Here is a 19,282-nt window from a genome sequence, read left to right as displayed (position 1 = left end):
TAGAGCACTTTTACCTGTTGTCAACAAAAACACATCTTACACTCTTGCATAGAGTGAGGAGGTTAAAGCCTTCTGCTACTTGTATGTTTCTGATAGAAAGGAGAGAAAAGCTGGCTCGCAGACTGAAAATGAGGAACCTGAACGAAGAGCCGTTGACTGGAGCATGGCCAGCTGGCCGTAGCAGCCCCTAAGGCTAACAGCACCAATAGCCTTGAAATCCTAGCTTTGTTCAGTTAGTTATCACCAGTACACACACGCACGCACGCACGCACGCACGCACGCACGCACGCACGCACGCACGCACGCACGCACGCACGCACACACACACACACACACACACACAGCTGTACTCGGTGGTGCCCCTTGCTGATTCAACACATTTCAAAGTGATATTCTCCTGCCTCCCACACAAATTGTCTAGACGCATCCTGGGGGCTGAGGGGGTGGTCACCTTACCACCACCAGAGGTGGTCGAGATTGAGGAGGGGCTGAAACATATGTACACACATACTCACATTCATGCATGCAAACATGCGCATATGCTCTCAGGCCTGTTGTCCAGACTGCTTGGACATCTGGCAGCATGTCTTGAGCAGGGTTTGAACATGCGTGGGCATATAAAGGGCTCTTTGTGCCTGCGAGGCTGCCTGGACTGCCAGCAGAGCACTCTGCCATAGTGGAAGTCCCATGAAAAGCCCTAGTAAGGAAAGCGCTACCTCATGTCCATCTATGTATATTCACCTGCTGTTACAGCATTGTGATGTCATTCTGACATACATGCCAGGTGCGTGCTACAATAAGGGTTTCTTTGTGCACAAGTATGTGCAAGCATGCAAGTCTTGAACGTCATAAAATGTTTTTCTCCTGCTAGCAATTTTATGTGATGTTTGTCTTGTTCTATGAAAACACAATGAGCTGATTTTACCACAAATTTGCTCCCTTTTACTACAATTTCAGCAGTAGTTTAATCCCCTATTTAAAAACTGGTATCATTAAATGCAGTTGAGTGTTTTAACTCTTTATTGAAGCTCCTACATTTTATACTTGTTTGGTAACCTTGGAAGTTTCTGGATCTGATTCTAAAATCATTTTGTGGTGAGTTTTGCATGTTTTATTTTGTAATTTAGCTAACAGTTAACTGCCATTCAAAGACAGTGCCTACAAAATAGTAACATTTGAGGACTGTTGTATTTATTTTAATAAAGATGACTATTTCAAATTTGTTTAAAAACCCTCTTGAAATGCCACAACCTGGGTCATTAACATAGTTTTTTAGTACTTGCTGTCTGATGGTTTTGCTGCAGTTCATTTCAGGTTTTATTTCAAAGCAACATTTTCAGCTCTGCAGATGAAAATGCACCCGGGGCTATTAATGAGGAATTTGATTTCATGCCATACTTGAGTCAGAAGATTTAAAAGCACTGAAGCATGAAAATGAAAAACAGTGAAAAAAAATACAGCTGTCAAAATATGCAGATTTAAGCTAGTTAGGACTGATGAGACAAACTCATAAAGTGACCTAAAGGCAGATGTTTGTATATGAATATGCAAACTCTATAGGCAAGGAACAAGATTTGTGGAAGCCTTCTGGTTCTTCTTATCTGTTTGGTCATTAAAACCCAGACTACAATCATGTTTAAGCAGGTTGTAGATTAGGATGGAAGACATCAGTGGAAATGAAACCTGGAAATCACTGGCTATCCTTTGAATACACCGAAGCTTTTTATTAGCTTTTTAAAATTAATCTGCATTCTTAAAGAGTGACACGGCATCTTGGCTTGGATATGCGTTGGATACACCAAAAGCCCCCGCCCCCCCAACTTCTCTAATGTACTTTTAGAAATGTACCAGTAGTTTTCTATCTTTGAAAACTGGAAAATCCAAACCCCTCCTTAAAAAGCCAAGACACACGGCGTAAAAGCCTTTGCCACTTTGAGTGAAGAGCTTCCAGAAAATGCTGGAGATGCCTCATCTGTCCAATTGTGGTTGGTCTCAAAACACTGGAAGGATGTGCTCTTTCTAGAATAACCATACTGTAATAACCACAAGCATAAGACTGTGATTAATGAAAAGTGCTGTATGACTCGTATGGGTTTTATTATTTGTGCAGAATCAGGTTGTAATCATAAAACGGGTCAGTCTCTACACTTCTTAGACTCTCTGTAGGCTTATTAACCTCTGAAGCCCCAACGCCCCCTGATACGGGGGCAAAAGGCAGGAGATCAGGTAGGCTTGGGGCTTAAGAGGTTAATGAATAAACGGTTCCGAATTTTAATACATGGCAAAAAATATTATTGTGCTTATTGTCACTGTTACACTCTTAAAAGATTAAAAGCCATTTGATTTTAATAATTCCCTTAATCTGACTTAATCAGTTACAAAAAACTGCACTTGGTAGTTAGAAGCTTACCTCTGCATAAAGGGTAACTAATTTTGGGGTCAGTTTTTGTCAACCTGTAGAGGTTTGATTTCAAGGCCAGAAGCCAAAAATACAGGAAACCACAGCTCCATAAGATGTGGCTGCGTTTGTGGCTGTTCTGTGTAAAGTGGACTCTCCCATGAGGGATGCTCTGAGACTTTTACTGTCACGCTTCCACTTGTTCAGAGTTATTTCAACAGTTTACTGTCCGCCTCACCACTGCTGGCTTCGCGTATGTATAAACACCATCATGTTGTTACCATTGAACCTCAGAATGAGAGCCAACCTCTGTTGACCTCAGCGTTCCTCCAGACCCCATACAGCGATTGCTGGGAAAACATAGAGAGTTTTTAAAAGCAAAGTCCACAATCATTTGAAGGGTTTTGTGTCCCGCTTGGCTCCTCCCCTCTAAACCGCATCAGACTCCGCCTCTCGCTGCAGCCACTGTGGTTGGGGTTGGCTAATTAGAGGGTTGCCACGGGAACGGAATGGCAGCTTAGCCAACGGGTGTAATGACAGGGTGAGGGAGGAGGGCGGGGTCAGATTATAGGCCCAGGAGTATGCTGAGAGGAGCTCAAAAAAGAAGGAAGAAGTGGGGAAAAGAATGCCAAAGAGAATATGAATCATGAAATATGTGAGGAGATAATGGCGGGCATGAAAATGAAACTGGGGGGTGAATAAAAAGATAGGTGGGAGCTAATGTGCAGGCGAGGAGTGAAACCAAGTTTTTCAAAGAAAATGAACTAAAACTTGTGAAGAAGAAAAGTGGGTGAATGACTAAGCATGTAACTTAGTGGTTTCCACATAGATGTTTGGTTACTCTGGCATGGACTTGCATACTCTTTCTGACTGTGTGTGTGTGTGTGTGTGTGCACATCAGAAAAGGTGTCTCACAGCTTACACTCGGTCTGTGGTCGCCATGGCAGCCAACAGGAAACGGCGTGTGAGTTTTTATGCGGCTGAGCCTGGTCACCCTGACAGTTCTCTCTTTCCTCTTGTGTGGCCACTCCATTCTTCAAAAGACAAACATCCAGCTGGACCACGACTAAAAGTGGACAAAAGGAGCACAGAAACTTTAGGAGCTTGGTGTATTTCAGCCTCTCGGTTTTGGGACTTTTACCACATTTTGTGAACGCAATCTGAGCTGTGTCATCATATCAGCTTACGCTTGGCAAAGCTACCACTGCCTAAAACCACGGTGAAATGACTCCCAGTTTGCCTCACATTTGCACTGCAATTATAATGGTCCACTTTTGTCAAGCTTATGTTGCTCCTGCTGAAGATTAAACCCCGAGTTAGTTGCGTCAGCCCCGTGTAACATGCCTTTTATAAAATCATATTGTGCAGCCCCATTGGCATACATTTGGCATTCCACTCAAGTCAAAAATGACTCACTGCTGTTTCAAATAGAGGTGATTCACTCATTCCTCACTTCAGCAACAGGCTTACTGATATTGTTTTGAGCAGCTAATGCTGTTGCCAATACTTTCTTGACACATACTTTCAGTTGCACAGACCAGAAGCAGAGGAATACATCTCTGTGGTGTCTCAGCAGATGTTGGCCATCTTTCAGTTGCTAATGTGCAGAGCCTTGAGCACAGCTCCTCTTACTTTCTTTGGACAAATGTGTCAAACTGGAACCCATCATGTTTTCCAACTCAATTTTATATAAGTGGTGTTTGGAGACACTGTGGCTTATATGAAAAAAAAGGGTTTTTGAAAGCGAACAACAGTGCCAATGCTGCCACCCACTTAGTCAGTGTTTTGTGCAGTTTGGCTATAAAATGCATACAGATGCAGTCTGATTTTAAAAAGTTATGGTCTGTATGCTTTCTAGCAACTCTGCAAGGCTTTGAGCTAAAAGCAAGCATGCTTACTTTTTAGCAGGTATGGCAGTTTTACCGTGCTTACAGTCAGTTTGCTAATTACCATAAAATAACATGGGGTCACTCCCAGTTTAGAAATCTGTGAGAAAAAGATCATAATTTTCACTTGGTCTGTGACCAGTATAATTTTTCCAAATGATTTTTATGGTCTCAATTTAGTTTTTCCTAGATTTAAAGCTTCCACATGAAGGTATTGAGCTCAAAAGTGACCACTCTTATTTTTTTTCCAAGGGCTCTAGAAGTGAATTTCCCATTCATTTGCTCCACTGATATTTCAGAAAATCCTTATGTTGGATTTTGCAGTCAAGTGACTGCCAATCATGTAAAGTTAACTTGTCTTCTATTTTGAACATGTGACTATGCAGCCAAGTGAATAAGCCTGCAGTCACACAGGCCTAGGCCTGATTGCTAGCAGAATACGGTGGTTGTTTATAGTTTGCATTAAAGACGTTGAGTTGTCTGCAAACACTTCCCAACTACTTTCCAAGTGATAGCAAAATAGGGAAATGTGCAGCACACAGCAGAAATGGAGACTTTCAAATCAAAAGTTGCGCATTTTGATATGTGTTGGGTACAGTGCTGAAACACAGCTTTTATTTTGAAGTTTAACATGCTCCGTTTTCCGGTTTGCATTGCTACGATCATGTACAGACCTTTTTCCCCGACTGCAATCAGTGTTCAGGTGGTTTCTCGACCTGATGTTCGCAGGTTTAAAGATTCCCATGGTAACAGCACCTTTGATGTTGCTGTTTCAGTTTAGCTTTATGTGTCGAGTTTTGTCAACGATCGCATATGTAACAAAACTGACATTATATAGTCGTGTGGTTTCAATAGGAGTACATACCATTTTGTATTTAGCTTAAAGTAAGTCTACTTTGGATGGTTACAACATAATGGCTCATTATTAAAATCCCTATGGAGATAAATAAATCATAAATCAATGCAAATTAAAAATTTTACTTAACACGGTCTAGGTATCTTTTTATCCCTGTTGTGTGTTTTTTTACCTTCCTTTCCTGTTTTTTTCTGTAGGTATCAGTATTACCTGCAGGTAAAGAAGGAGGTGTTGGATGGACGTCTACAGTGCTCTGTAGAGCAGGGGATCAGGCTCGCTGGCCTGGCAGTACAAGGTAAGACTACACGAACAAGTCTCCCAATGAGAGACAGACAGCAAGTGAGAGTGAGCACAAACTCACACTTTCTCAGGTCATCTTGACTTCACTACCTTGTATGGCTGCATACCGCAGGGAGAACCCAGTCCACTTGAGTTCCTATGGTATCAGTCCTAACACATGCACATACACACACACCCACCCTCGCTCCATCCTTTCAGTTCCTGGGTGCTGTCTGTGTCCCAGGGGAATGTAAACAGACAGCTTGCTTATCAGCTGCTCCAAGGTTAGCTGTAGCAGCATCAGGAAGGCTCTTATCTGTCGGGAGGTGAGGATCCTGTGCTAGACCTCCTTTTGCCCGGCAAACAGCAGAAAGCTTTTAGGTACTTAGTACAAGCAATATCAGGAGAACTGTACATGTTATAGAGATTGTGCAGGTGGTTTTGTTTCTGTTATGTAGATATTTGTTTTTGTTATCTTTAATAGTATTGCACAGTACACAAGTTCAGAAATATTTCCATCTAATAAAACAAGAAACACTCAGAGACACTTTACGACTCAATGGACATGTCCACGGCCTGAAGAGCACATTTGCTGCAGGTAGCTTCATGTGATTTCCCCTGGGTAACCATGACAACAGCATGACAAAGCATCTACATGGATGAAACCTGCATTGCTTTGACCATTGTGGATGCAGTTGAGTTGAGATGACAGTTGAGCTAAAACAGACTTTTTTCTAATGTTAAGCATTTGCTTTTCTAGTCTTGAGGAGTAATTTTGCAAAGCGAGCTAGCAGAATATAATAGGTATTTGGACAAATGAAATTGCCTTAGTTTTAACTGGAAAGTCTGTATTCATCCCGACTTTTTGTCCTATTGGGTTAGCACCTTCATAACATAAATTTATTTTATTTTTAAATCAGTAGTTTTTTTCTTATTAGGGAAACTGTATAGATCGAAGAGAAAGGCCAACCAGGATACCCATTGAGAACCCACGCAAGAAGCATTGCAGGATGAACACAGTGAGTCCATATTGGACTGTACCGATTCCTTTTTTCTACTCTACTTGACCACTCAGAACTGAGAATTGGCACGTTCTGATTAATGCATCAGTTCAGTATCTTGCCCAAGGATACTGAGCCAGTGCTAGGGATCAAACCACCATCCTCCCTATTAGTAGATGACCTGTTCTCCTCCCTCTGTTACAAGTTCCCAGCTGACCTGCGAACCCAGAACCTTCTCGCTGTGAGGTGGCGCTAACCCTTGCACCATCATGCCACCTCAATTGAACAATATCAAACACAATAACAAACTCACAGTCAGTTTATAGTGTAAAGGCTGCGCATTACAGTGTAAAAATGAAATTCATTGTTTTTGTGTAAATAAATGTGAACATCTGTGTTTGTAATTTTTAGCTGACTTTGGAGACTTCACTCAATTCCTGTCTCAGGACTTCCTCAGGGAGTACGTGCTTTTCCCAGTGGTGAGTCCTCGAGCCTTTACCGTTCAAATACTAGCAGTGTTTGTGTGTGTGTGTGAGAGAGAGAGGCAGAGAAAGTCTGTGTTTGTGTGTTTTTCTGTGTATGTGCTGCCTGAAGGCACACATTCCTGTGACATCTGTGTACCTCCTCCCTCTGCATACCTGACTGACAGGCAAAAAGCAAAAAGAATAAAGAAGAATTTGAGTTGGAGGATGGGATGAATTAATATGAACTGATTACCAAATAGAAACAAAATATTAAATTATGGAGCATTATTTTTTTTTTTTTTTAAACATTCCCAACAATATGATGTTCACTTGAACCTATAGTCATAGGTTGCTTTTCCACAGCTTTCTTCTGCATTGCTCTTATTTGCTGAATAATGTATTTTCTCTCAGAACTGGCGTAATGGAGAAGAGGCGCTAGAAGAGTGGACCCAGAAAGTTGCTGAGGAGCACAAGAGTCACTGGTACTGTTAGCTACTTTGTATACTGTATGCACATATATGCATGTATCACCAAGACAAAGTAAAATAGAAACAACTAGAAAGTGCATTTTCTGAAGAAACTGCAGTGTGAATGCTTGAATCTGAATGTATGCACTGAAATGAATTAATTACAGAATTTAAGTTAAAAATTTTGAATGAGATAAAAAAAAAAACCCGAATTTAACCTGAAAACAAAAGTGCTGAACTGCTAAAAGGTGAAGGTTACACAGAAGAAGAAGTTGGAAAAAAACTGAAAATGTTTTAAATGTAAATTAGAAAACCCTAAGAAATGAGAAAAGAACATTTAGAGTCAGAAAACATCTGAATGAATATTAAAAGGTCATATTCTTTGAATCACTGAATGACTCAAATGTGATCCCTCCACTTTGATCCACACAGTTTAAAAAGTTTAAATGCCTGAGCTTTGAAAGACACGGTGTTGGAAAGAGAACAATAATGGCGACAATTTGAGGGTAAAATGATGGCTGTAACACTGTGGACACAGCAGCAGTTGAAAGAGAAGTGCTTAAGATGAATCTTGGTACAGTGGCAGGCAGAGCTCGTTAAGCAGGCAGGTGTGAGCCTGGTTGCTATAGTGACTGCACCCAATGGCTCCATACACACGTACACAGACATGCGCCTCACTTTTGCTGCTTAAAATGAACAGAAAAGTCAGGCCGAAACAAATCGCTCCCAAATGAAAAGTATAGGTCGTATTGACGAAATTCTTTCACCGTGAGCGGCAGCAATGTCCAGTCTACCTAATTCTCAGTTTTCATGCCTGTGGAGTTTATTATATGGACGTGGTGACAGTGGAAAGACACCATGCTCTTCTGATTTTCAAACGAACCTTCTGAGCCATTTTAACATTAGAGTCTATGGAAGAGTTGGAGGGAGGAGGCTGTGCATTGGTGACATTTATGAAAGAACCATAACACCTAGTACAACAGTAAACACATTGGATGAAAGAGGACAGCGATGGCTACGTTTTGAGGGTAAAATCATACCTGTAGAGCAAACGCTGTGGATACAGCAGCAGTTTTAAAAAAGATTTTAAGATTAATTTTTTTGCTCCTCTCACTCTAGCAGTTGAGCTGCCTCACTCTAGCCCCAACATTCCGTCCCATACACACCCATTATAAACTCTGAAACGGGTGAAAAAACATCATGAAACTTAAACTGGAACTGAAGAAAAAGTATAATAGATATTGAAAAGATAAATACAAGTTGAATAGTTGAATGTCTTGTCTTCGTTTTAAAGTTTGAATGGTGGCTCTATGTCAATGTATGTTGAAGTAGATACAGTTTAAAGAGGAGGAAGTTGAATGAGAATTTGAAGGGTCTCCCCATTGAAATACATGGGAAATTTTTGTTGAATAAAGTTGAATAAAATTAAAAATATAAATGTTAAAAATGAGAAAAATAGAAGCAGTGTTGTCCAAAAGAATAGGAATCTAACGGTGTTTGAATGGTTTTTCTAAGTTGAACGGTTTTGAAGGAGTAGGCTTTCAAAAAACGTACGGAATAGATAATAATAAAATAGAACTAGAAAGTGCATTTTCTGAAGAAACTGCAGTGTGAATGCTTGAGTCTGAATGTATGCACTGAAATGAATTAATTGCTGAATTTTGAGTTAAAAATATTGAATGAGATTAAAAAAAAAACAAAAAAAAAAAAAACGAATTTAACCTGAAAACAAAGGTGCTGAACTGCTAAAAGCTGAAGGTTACACAGAAGAAGGAGTTGGAAAAAAACTGAAAATGTTTTAAATGTAAATTAGAAAACCCTAAGAAATGAGAAAAGAACATTTAGAGTCAGAAAACATCTGAATGAATATTAAAAGGTCATATTCTTTGAATCACTGAATGACTAAAATGTGATCCCTCCACTTTGATCCACACAGTTTAAAAAGTTTACATCTCTGAGCTTTGAAAGATACGGTGTTGGAAAGAGAACAATAATGGCGACAATTTGAGGGTAAAATGATGGCTGTAACACTGTGGACACAGCAGCAGTTGAAAGAGAAGTGCTTAAGATGAATCTTGGTACAGTGGCAGGCAGAGCTCGTTAAGCAGGCAGGTGTGAGCCTGGTTGCTATAGTGACCGCAACCAATGGCTCCATACACACGTACACAGACATGCGCCTCACTTTTGCTCCTTAAAATGAACAGAAAAGTCAGGCCGAAACAAATCGTTCCCAAATGAAAAGTAAAAGTCGTATTGACAAAATTCTTTCACCGTGAGTGACAGCAATGTCTAGTCTACTGAATTCTCAGTTTTCATGTCTGTGGAGTTTATTATATGGACGTGGTGACAGTGGAAAGACACCATGCTCTTCTGATTTTCAAACGAACCTTCTGAGCCATTTTAACATTAGAGTCTATGGAAGAGTTGGAGGGAGGAGGCTGTGCATTGGTGACATTTACGAAAGAACCATAACACCTAGTACAATAGTAAACACATTGGATGAAAGAGGACAGCGATGGCTACGTTTTGAGGGTAAAATCATACCTGTAGAGCAAACGCTGCGGACACAGCAGCAGTTTTAAAAAAGATTTTAAGATTAATTTTTTTGCTCCTCTCACTCTAGCAGTTGAGCTGCCTCACTCTAGCCCCAACATTCCGTCCCATACACACCCATTATAAACTCTGAAACGGGTGAAAAAACATCATGAAACTTAAACTGGAACTGAAGAAAAAGTATAATAGATATTGAAAAGATAAATACAAGTTGAATAGTTGAATGTCTTGTCTTCGTTTTAAAGTTTGAATGGTGGCTCTATGTGAACGTATGTTGAAGTAGTAAGAGTTTAAAAATGAGTAAGTTGAATGAGAATTTGAAGGGTCTCCCCATTGAAATACATGGGAAATTTTTGTTGAATAAAGTTGAATAAAATTAAAAATATAAATGTTAAAAATGAGAAAAATACAAGCAATCATGTCCAAAAGAATAGGAATCTAATGGTGTTTGAATGGTTTTTCTAAGTTGAACGGTTTTGAAGGAGTAGGCTTTCAAAAAACGTACGGAATAGATAATAATAAAATAGAATAATAAAGATTAGAAGAACAATACTGTGAATGCTTTTCAAGCATTCACACTAACTAGAAAGTGCATTTTCTGAAGAAACTGCAGTGTGAATGCTTGAATCTGAATGTATGCACTGAAATGAATTAATTGCTGAATGTTAAGTTAAAAATTCTGAATGAGCTGGAAAATACAGAAATTTTCACCTGAAAACAAAAGTGCAGAACTTTTGAAAGCTGATGTTCACACAGAAGAAGTTGGAAAAAAGCTAAACATGTTTAAAATGTAAATAATAAAAAGATGAGTAATGACAAAAGAAAATTTAGAGTCAGAAAACCTCTGAATGAATATTAAAAGTTCAAATTCTTCTAATTGAAATGAACTTAAAAGATGAACAAAAATTCTGGAGAAAATACAAACTTTAATATACAGCATAATGTTTTTCAGACATATACACATGTGTATATCATGTTTAATAGTATTACATACATCAATTTGTTTTGTATGTCATAGAAAATAACATAAAAATCTTAAGTCATATTTTACAGCTTCTTTCTGAAAAGGACTAGTAGAATAAATAAAAATAACTAAATTAAATAACTAAATAAAAAATAATAAGCAAGATATGAAATACATGAAAATTCAACTTTTAAAACCACAATCCTGAACCTTTAAATTGTGTTGGTTTCTTAGAACATGGCTGAACAGCTGTTTCTATCGGTCTACTTAATCTGTCTACACATCTTTTTATTACTCATTCTTCTTTATGTTTTAATGTAAACAGAGTCCACACAGTGGTAAAAGAGAACTGTATAGAGATTTTTGAGTAAAGTCAAATGAAAGCGTAAGGTGGTGACACAGTTTAACACATGCAAATAATCAAATAAACACATTAGTCCTTTTTGTGAACATGGATAAATAAGTATCAATACAGCATTGTTCAGCCATGCCACTAAATGCTTTTTTACACATTGTTTTAACCTGGGCTCAGACACAAAGTCCCAAAATTAGTTAGTCCCTGACTTTGAGTTGTGGTTATGACTAATTATTATACACAAGGCTTTATCTATCTGAACTCTAAGGACACAAATATGAAAAAAAAAACCTATACTTACCAGCTGATACCCCACACTACACACTAGGTGTGCCATGTGACCTGAAACTTTGGTACAAAATCATCATAATCATTCTGTTAACACTGTTTTTTAACGCTGTTTGTGTTGCTGTTCAGCAGTTTAAAATGTTTTAGATTGGATTACATGGAATGAATTTGAATTTTCTTGGGGGGTTTTGTGTGTGTTTTGTTCTTAGCAGATTTTTTCTTCCATACTGTTGAATTCCAGTTACCACATTTCTGGTCATATGACATCCCGAGTGCCCACTTAAAAAAAATCCCCACAGTTAATTCAACATTAGAACAAAATAAAAATATCCATCCATCCCTCCATTCGCTTCCGCTTATCCTTTCCAGGGTCGCGGGGGGCGCTGGAGCCTATCCCAGCTGTCATAGGGCGAAAGGCGGGGTACACCCTGGACAGGTCGCCAGTCTGTCACAGGGCCAACACACAGGGACAGACAACCATTCACACTCACATTCACTCGCACATTCACACCTAGTGACAATTTGGATTAATCAATTAACCTATCCCCACAAATAAAAAAATAAAAATATGTTAAAGAAAAAAAGGTTTGCTCTGTGATGAAATACTAAATAAGCATACATTGTACAGAGCACTAACAATGACAACAATCCTTTAGCCTGTTGATCAGAGAGAGGCAGTCATTATGTCCATTTAAAACCTGTAATCACAGAGCACATCGTTTCTGTGAAACTATAAAGTCCCATATGATCCTCATCATGTCCAGTGACTTCAGAGTGGATCCTCCCTGTCATCCGGCCAGTGTTTGGTGTGTGGCAAGCAGCACAGAAGCAGGATAGCTGAGGACTTTAAAAGAAGAGCAGAAAACAGGAATATGTAGTTGTAAATGTAAATATCAGTGATACTTGTCTTGTCAAAGGGAATAAAATAATGAAAATGTTAACTTACACACTCATTTAGGGAGGATCTTGACACTGCACAGAGGAGGCACAGTCAGTCTGACAATGATGGTGATCTCCAGGGATGTTTTCCTGCAGCAACATTCCTGCCAACTGGCCATATGATCCAGAGTAGTGGGTTTGTAATGAACAGAAAGGTGTATATGTTAGGTAGTGTGCACTCAGAGCTGGTCCTAAGAAACAAACACATCCTGTAATAAACTGAATACCTGTAGTAGTGCTGCTGCAAATATGAAGCCCTTCTATCATGAGTGGTTTCAAAGAAGGTGTTTTGGAGGCTCAGTCACAGAAACTGTGCCGTCTGTTCAGTCCTGAGTGTCTCAGCTCTGAAGGGGATGGATCACAGAGGGAAACACCTGAGTACAGACATTACAATACACTCTAACACTCCTAAGGTCAAGTGAAAACACAATTTAAACACTTCACAAAGAATGAATACATGTTTTCATGGAAATTATGTCATTAACCCTTTTTGTTGTGAGTAAATCTCACCGGCTGCTTGTGGGACAAGCTAGAAGGAGGACTTATCACAGAATCTCTCCTGTGCTCCAGATGTGAAGTCTCACGCTCTGATCGTATGGCGATGAAGATGGTGATCATGAAGTTTCTCTGATCTGTGGCATTACAGTTTCTGGCTGCTATGTGCTTCACATTGTTGGATTTTACATGTGAAGCTTGGAGAAGACACAGGAGGACTGTGTCTTGCTTTAAAAAAAAAAAAGAAAAAAAAAGGAAACCTAACAGGAAAGGAAACCCCCCCCCCCCCCTCAACTCCCACCGTACCCTCCCCCCCCCCCCCTCCCACTCAACTCCCCAACCTCACACCATCCAATGTCTATACAAATGTAGGGTATCAGCTGGTAACAGAAAGCAAGTGCACTACATATGTAACATATCGTTAGCTTCATAGCATAATTGACTTAGTCATTTGACTAAGTCAATGACTTAGGCACTTGTGCTATGAAGCTAACGATATGTAACACTGCTGAAACATTTCTGGCCAGAAATGTGCAGTTATCAACCCAGACCCACCCTGATGATTGCACTGGCCAGAAACATGATAAAAGCTCATAAAAATTTATGTTTCATAGTAAAATTGGTCCAAAAATATAATCGTATACTTTTGAAAAAGTTTAAAGTTTATAACAAACCAAAATAATAACATTTTTGTAAATAGTATTTCAAAATAGAGGCACACATAAAGTGGCTTAACTGTCATTATTGCTGTAATTAGGTTTGTTTGTTTGTTTGTTTTTTTAAAAAGCAACCTTTAGTCATTATTGTTCTCTCAGAAACAATGAAGAAGCTGTTGAACATTTATGTGTTGTGTAGGCAATCCTCTGGTCCACCCTCCCTCCCTCCCAGCCACAGTGAGACTGGGGCAGCCTGGCAGGATGTTGAAGCCTGGCTGCAGAGAGGATATGCCTACACTATTCATTTTAAACTGCTATATTTGATTTTTCTGACATTTATAGGTTACTGTTAGTGAATTTTAGATTTTCTGTAATAAATAAAATTGTCATCTTTTACTGATATCATTACTTAATTCATGTAATTGTATTTTATGTAAACAATTCAAACATTATACTGCAATGCAGGGCGTCAACTTTTAAATATCGCTCTACTTTATGTCTGTGAAGGTTCTCAGTCATCCAGGTCATCGTAGTCAAAGGAGCTTGCAAAGAAAAGCGTCTGGACTTCTTTCTGGAGTTCAAGCATCGCTCTACTTTCTTAAGTCATTCAAAAATATAGATATTACTTACTGTATTCAAAGATCTAGATCATGAATCATCACAGGACAATACACAGTATACTGGGTCATGGTAACTATGGTAGGTCTTCATGACTCCAGAATGGAGACATCGATCTGACTGAGAAATGAAAATTAGGTCAAGCAGTGTGTTCTTCTCTGTGGTAGGGGCAGTGATGACCTGTGCGTATCCCCTAGACTCAAACAGCTCCAGGATTGGTTTGTTTGCACTGGATAAAACATTCTCATTAAAATCACCACAAACTATGATGGGATGACAGTCCATGATCTCCAATGAGTCTAATAGGCTTACCAGGTTTTTCAGGAATGGCCTCAGAGTGTAGTCTGGAGGTCTGTATACAACTGCAATCAGAGCACTGACTGGTGCTTCAACCTTTAAAGCCAGAAATTCAAGGTCAGTTACATTATGGATGTACTGTTTTTCATGCACTTGAATGTCACTTTTCACATAAACAGCAACTCCACCACCACTTCTGTTTGCCATCTGGGGAAAGTTTGTGTAGGACAGGTGTCTGTTGCGTTTGAACAAATTGTAATTTTCCAAGTGGAGACTCTCTGCGACAAAAGAGCCCCGCAGGTGTGTTTCTGTTAGGCACAAAACATCTGCTAGACACAATTCATGGTGACTTTTGATGTCATTAATGTGAGCTGGCAGTCCCTCTGTATTATGATGAACAATGGTGAAAACCTCTGACCTGCTCAGTGTTTGCCTCACGTGTAGAAGAGGCATCATGTCATCAAGGTTGGCTTGTCTCATGTTCTCAAGCGCTGCAGTGATTTCTGGGTTGGTGAATATTTTTTTCTCCTCCATATCAAGAAGATACAGTCCACTGAGAGACGTCACTCTACTGACAGCTACGTAGGCCATGCCGGGCTCAAAAATGCTCTTAAGAGAGACAACAGCTGATGTAGTTGTCATACCCTGTACCTTATGTATTGTACATGCAAAGGCCAGCTTCACTGGGAACTGTCTTCGTACCACTCCTTTCTGCTTCAGATTCTCCTCTGCTCTCTCAATGTACACCATGTCGTCTGCTGGTGTGCGGTTATTCTTTCCAGATGTCTCATTATCCATTTTAAGTCCAAGCTTGATGATGTGTTGGTCGTTTTCAGAGTGAACTACTCTAAGTAGTATTCCAAAAGCTCCATTAACCAAACCATTTTGTATGTCAATGTTTCTGGTGAGCATGACACGAGCTCCTTCTGCAACTTTCAGTGTGTCTGGTAACTCGTTTTTACCTCCTTTCAATGGTCTGTCTTGAAGTGCCATTCTGCCAGTTCTAGGATCTTTTCTATAATCATCTGCATGGATGTCAATGATATGAGTGTGGAGCAGAGCCAGTGTTGCAGAGTTGTGTGCATCCACTTCTTTATTAGTTGCAAAAATGTGCAACGCATCAGTTGGACAAAGGGCTGGTTCAGTTATGGCCTGTGACAACAAATTTCTATCTGCTTCGCAAAGCTCATCCAACTTTCCTTTCACACGAATTCTGTTCAGCATCTCTGCAAAGACAACATCATCTTTCTGACGCATAATCTCAGTCAGAGTGATCATCTGAAAATGCTCCCGCCACAGGTCGATCTCGGACGGGTCGTGCACACAGAGAGGTTTAGACTGTCGCACTGGGGGTAGCTGATAGAAGTCTCCGACAGCAATGACTGACATGCCTCCAAAGGGTCTCCGAGTCCCTTTGATCTGTTTGAGTCTTGCATCTACATATGCAAACAGATGTCTTGACACCATAGACACTTCGTCAATGACGATTATTTCAGCATTCAAAAGTTCTGATCTGACTTCATCCAGCTGATTGCCAAGTCCCTGAATGGGAGGTTTTAAGCTTCTAGGCAGCTTGAGAAGAGAATGCAGTGTTGTTCCAGAAATGTTAAATGCTGCAGTCCCAGTGAAAGCAGTTAACAGGACAGTGGGTTTTGATATGTCAACGTCGTCTGCATATCTGGGCACTTTGCTCAGTATCTTAGATGCTTCTGAGTAGATGCATTTGATAAGATGTGATTTTCCTGTTCCAGCACCACCATTAATATAAAAGAAAAACTGCTCTGGATTTAGAGCACAGACTCTTTTAATGCACCAGTCTCTAACTGCATAAAATATGCAGGCTTGCTTCTTGTTCAGATTCTGAAACATCTGACGTAACAATGTGGGATCAATAGCAGGGGGTTCCCTGATGGCTCTGACTTCTGTTGAAGCATCAGCCTGACGGCTGTAGTCGGGCACATCTTCCTGTTCATTTTCATTGTCTCGCTCTCTTTCTTGTTCAACAAGTGGCAACCTTACGAGATCTGATTCAGGTGCCAGATTACACCATTCGTCAGTCACACCTCTGTTCTGCTCATATTCCTCAACAGCGCTCTCGATCTCCTCACTGTTTTTCTCATATTTTTCTCTGTTTCTTTTGACAATGTGTTGCACGTACTCAAGACGGTCAGTACCTGGCAGCTGTACACAGCCAGCACCATAGAAAGCCTGATAGGTTGGCAACGATGGTGTTTTCAGTTCGTGGTCTGAACGATGAGGAAGGTACAGTTTAAGCAGTCTTCCGTAATATTGCTCTGGATGTTTTTCTTGTGAGCAGCGGTGAAATCTGATGATAGCAGGCTTATTGTTTTTGCGCCTTTGCACAAACCCCATCTCATTGAGAAGGGGCAAAACATCTTTACCTTTTTTCTGTTGGCCATAGACAATCCTGCAAGTAGCAGCAAAGTCTGCCATGCACATCTCCTCATACTCTGGTGTTTCAGGTCTGGCTTTGTATTTGTCATTCAAAGATGTCATCCAAACATTGGAAGACTCAGGTGTTGTGTTGTCCAGAACTGACAGGGGACGACTCATTTTCACAGGATTATCATCAGTTGGTATGAAGATTACAGCACGTGAACATTGCTTCATGTGAAGACCACATGCACGAGCAACACACTCCTGTGCACTGATCTCTCGCTTCTTTGAATATGCCTGCATGACGGCTCTCATTTCATCGCACTCATTTACACTGTCCTTATGGGAGTTCTCAATGACAGTTTTCAGGTACTCAGATAGCCCGCCCTCTTTTTTTGATATATATTTCATTAAATAATTTGCAGCACCAAAAGCATCTAAAACAAAGCTTATGTCGATATTACTGTTCCAGGCTTCAAGCAGATGTGGATTATAGCCGTTTATCCAAGAGTCTTTTGGATCACGCTTTAGTATGATCGTACTCCTCATGTTCATTTTATTCAGGTATCTCTCATATTCTGCATGTGTCAACTTGCATCTTTCCAAGAGCTGCTCTAAACTCATGGAAGCAGTTTCAGGTTCATTCAGCAGCTGGTTCAGTGGTCTGAGCTTGTTCTTTGCCGTTTCTACTTCCAGTGCATCATCCTCACTGGGTCTTGTGATCATTGTCTCATTGCAGGGTGGTTTGGGAAAACCAAAACGGCACCCGGAGCTTAAACTCCTAAAGCACGTCTTTGTGTGGTTCTTACTGTGTTTTTGCACTTCTGTTACTTTTTTGTACAGTTCAGGTTGTTTATGTGGATCAGGCAGCTGAGCTGTGATGTATTTGTTTATAAAATCAAGAACAGTTTGCTCATCATCCTCCTCAAACACAGGAGCACCTTCTACCCACAGGAGGCAGTGTATGTGTGGGCTTCCTCTGTGCTGAAACTCAACTCTGTAAAAGTAGTCAATGACTTTGCCAAGTGGCTCTGCGGGAGATAAGAGTAAATCTCTGAATAATGCTTCAACTCTCTTGTCAAACATGCGCATTGTTGTGACAGGATTGCTTCTCAGGATGTCACACTTTGCTGACCAGTCGAGTCCTTCAAAATTCACTTGTTCACCTTGCTGCCTTGTTATTGCCTCGATCACTTCAGGCCAGCGCATTTCAGCAGCTGAAAATGTGCAAAAGAACGTGGGAGTTCCCAACTGTCTGATCATGGCAAAAAGATCTCTTGTTGTTTTCTCCCAATAGGCTGGGGTTCCTCTCAGAGGCTGCATGAATCTCACTGCATCTTTATTTCGCACCAGTTTCTCCACCTCATGTTTATCTTGTAACATGCCTGAGGTTATTTTTCTACCATCTCTGGTCAGAGGCTTTGCCTTCCTTAACTGTACTGTCATGCTGGATGTAGCCAAGTGTATTTCAGTCACAAACTGTGCAAAGAATAAATAGTTTGTGTCTTTGGCAAAACGATCATCAATGCAGAAAAGTCTTGATTTGAAATACCCACTGGGGGATACTTTGATCAGCCTTCTTTCATCAAGTGTGTTTTGGCCTGTAGGAAACTGCACAGGGAAGGCCATGGCCTCCAGTTTAGGTGTTTTGAAAAAACTTATTGGATTGTTTCTCTCTGCAGGAGCAACAGAGTAGATTCCTTCACTGAAACATAATATCTCCTCAGCCACATCAGGGGGCTGCAAACAGGACTCGAGTGCAAAACCACCATTAGTCAGTCCATCTGCTTGCTCTGAATCATCTCTCATCTGTTCATGCGATTGTTCACCATCACAGGGTAACATGTCAATGTCCTGTTCATTTATATTTTGTGCTTCACTCAGTGCATTTTTCTCACAGCTGTCAATTTCCATTAAATCAGCCTCATCATAATCGTCCTCATTCATGTTTTCATCATCATCATCCTCATCATCTTCATCAGGAAGAGTTGGATCACACAGCTCAGCATCATCTCTGATGCTCACATCCTTATACTGTGGATGAATCTGCTTGAGTTTATGCAGTGCTTGCACAAGTTTAGACCAGCTTACAGTCTGAAACAGCTGATGACCTTTATAAGACAAGCGTCTCTTCAGTTTTACTCTCATGACCTGAGAATTAATTCTCAATCGAGGTAGTGTTTCAACAGTTTCCTGTACCTCTGATGGGACACAGACCACATTTCCTCTAATTGCTCTTTGTCTGCCTTTGGGAAGAGGAATGATCTTGGCAAATGGTATGCACTTGGCTATGAGATGTCTCTCCAGTATGTTGAGATCAGAAAGTTCAGCTGGAATATCAGCAAGATCCAACTTATTGGCAACAGCAA

General features: G+C 40.2%; 1 protein-coding gene across 1 annotated transcript in view; it reads left to right on the top strand.

The window, feature by feature from the left end:
- LOC146617115 (tyrosine-protein phosphatase non-receptor type 14-like) overlaps nucleotides 1-19,282 on the top strand; it is an 88,245-nt gene that overhangs the window by 23,801 nt on the left and 45,162 nt on the right. The window contains exons 4-6 of the mRNA XM_085372121.1: nucleotides 5,338-5,435; nucleotides 6,832-6,899; nucleotides 7,296-7,366. Of these exons, the coding sequence (XP_085228247.1) occupies nucleotides 5,338-5,435; nucleotides 6,832-6,899; nucleotides 7,296-7,366 (237 nt within the window). The remainder of the gene's footprint in view (nucleotides 1-5,337; nucleotides 5,436-6,831; nucleotides 6,900-7,295; nucleotides 7,367-19,282) is intronic.

This window comes from Diplotaxodon limnothrissa, linkage group LG15, assembly GCF_057381915.1.
Source record: "Diplotaxodon limnothrissa isolate DT_005_m linkage group LG15, D_limnothrissa_male_GT1.1, whole genome shotgun sequence".
NCBI lineage: Eukaryota > Metazoa > Chordata > Actinopteri > Cichliformes > Cichlidae > Diplotaxodon > Diplotaxodon limnothrissa.
The sequence above is the reverse complement of the archived record's forward strand: the minus strand, read 5'-3'. Positions and strand labels throughout refer to the sequence as shown.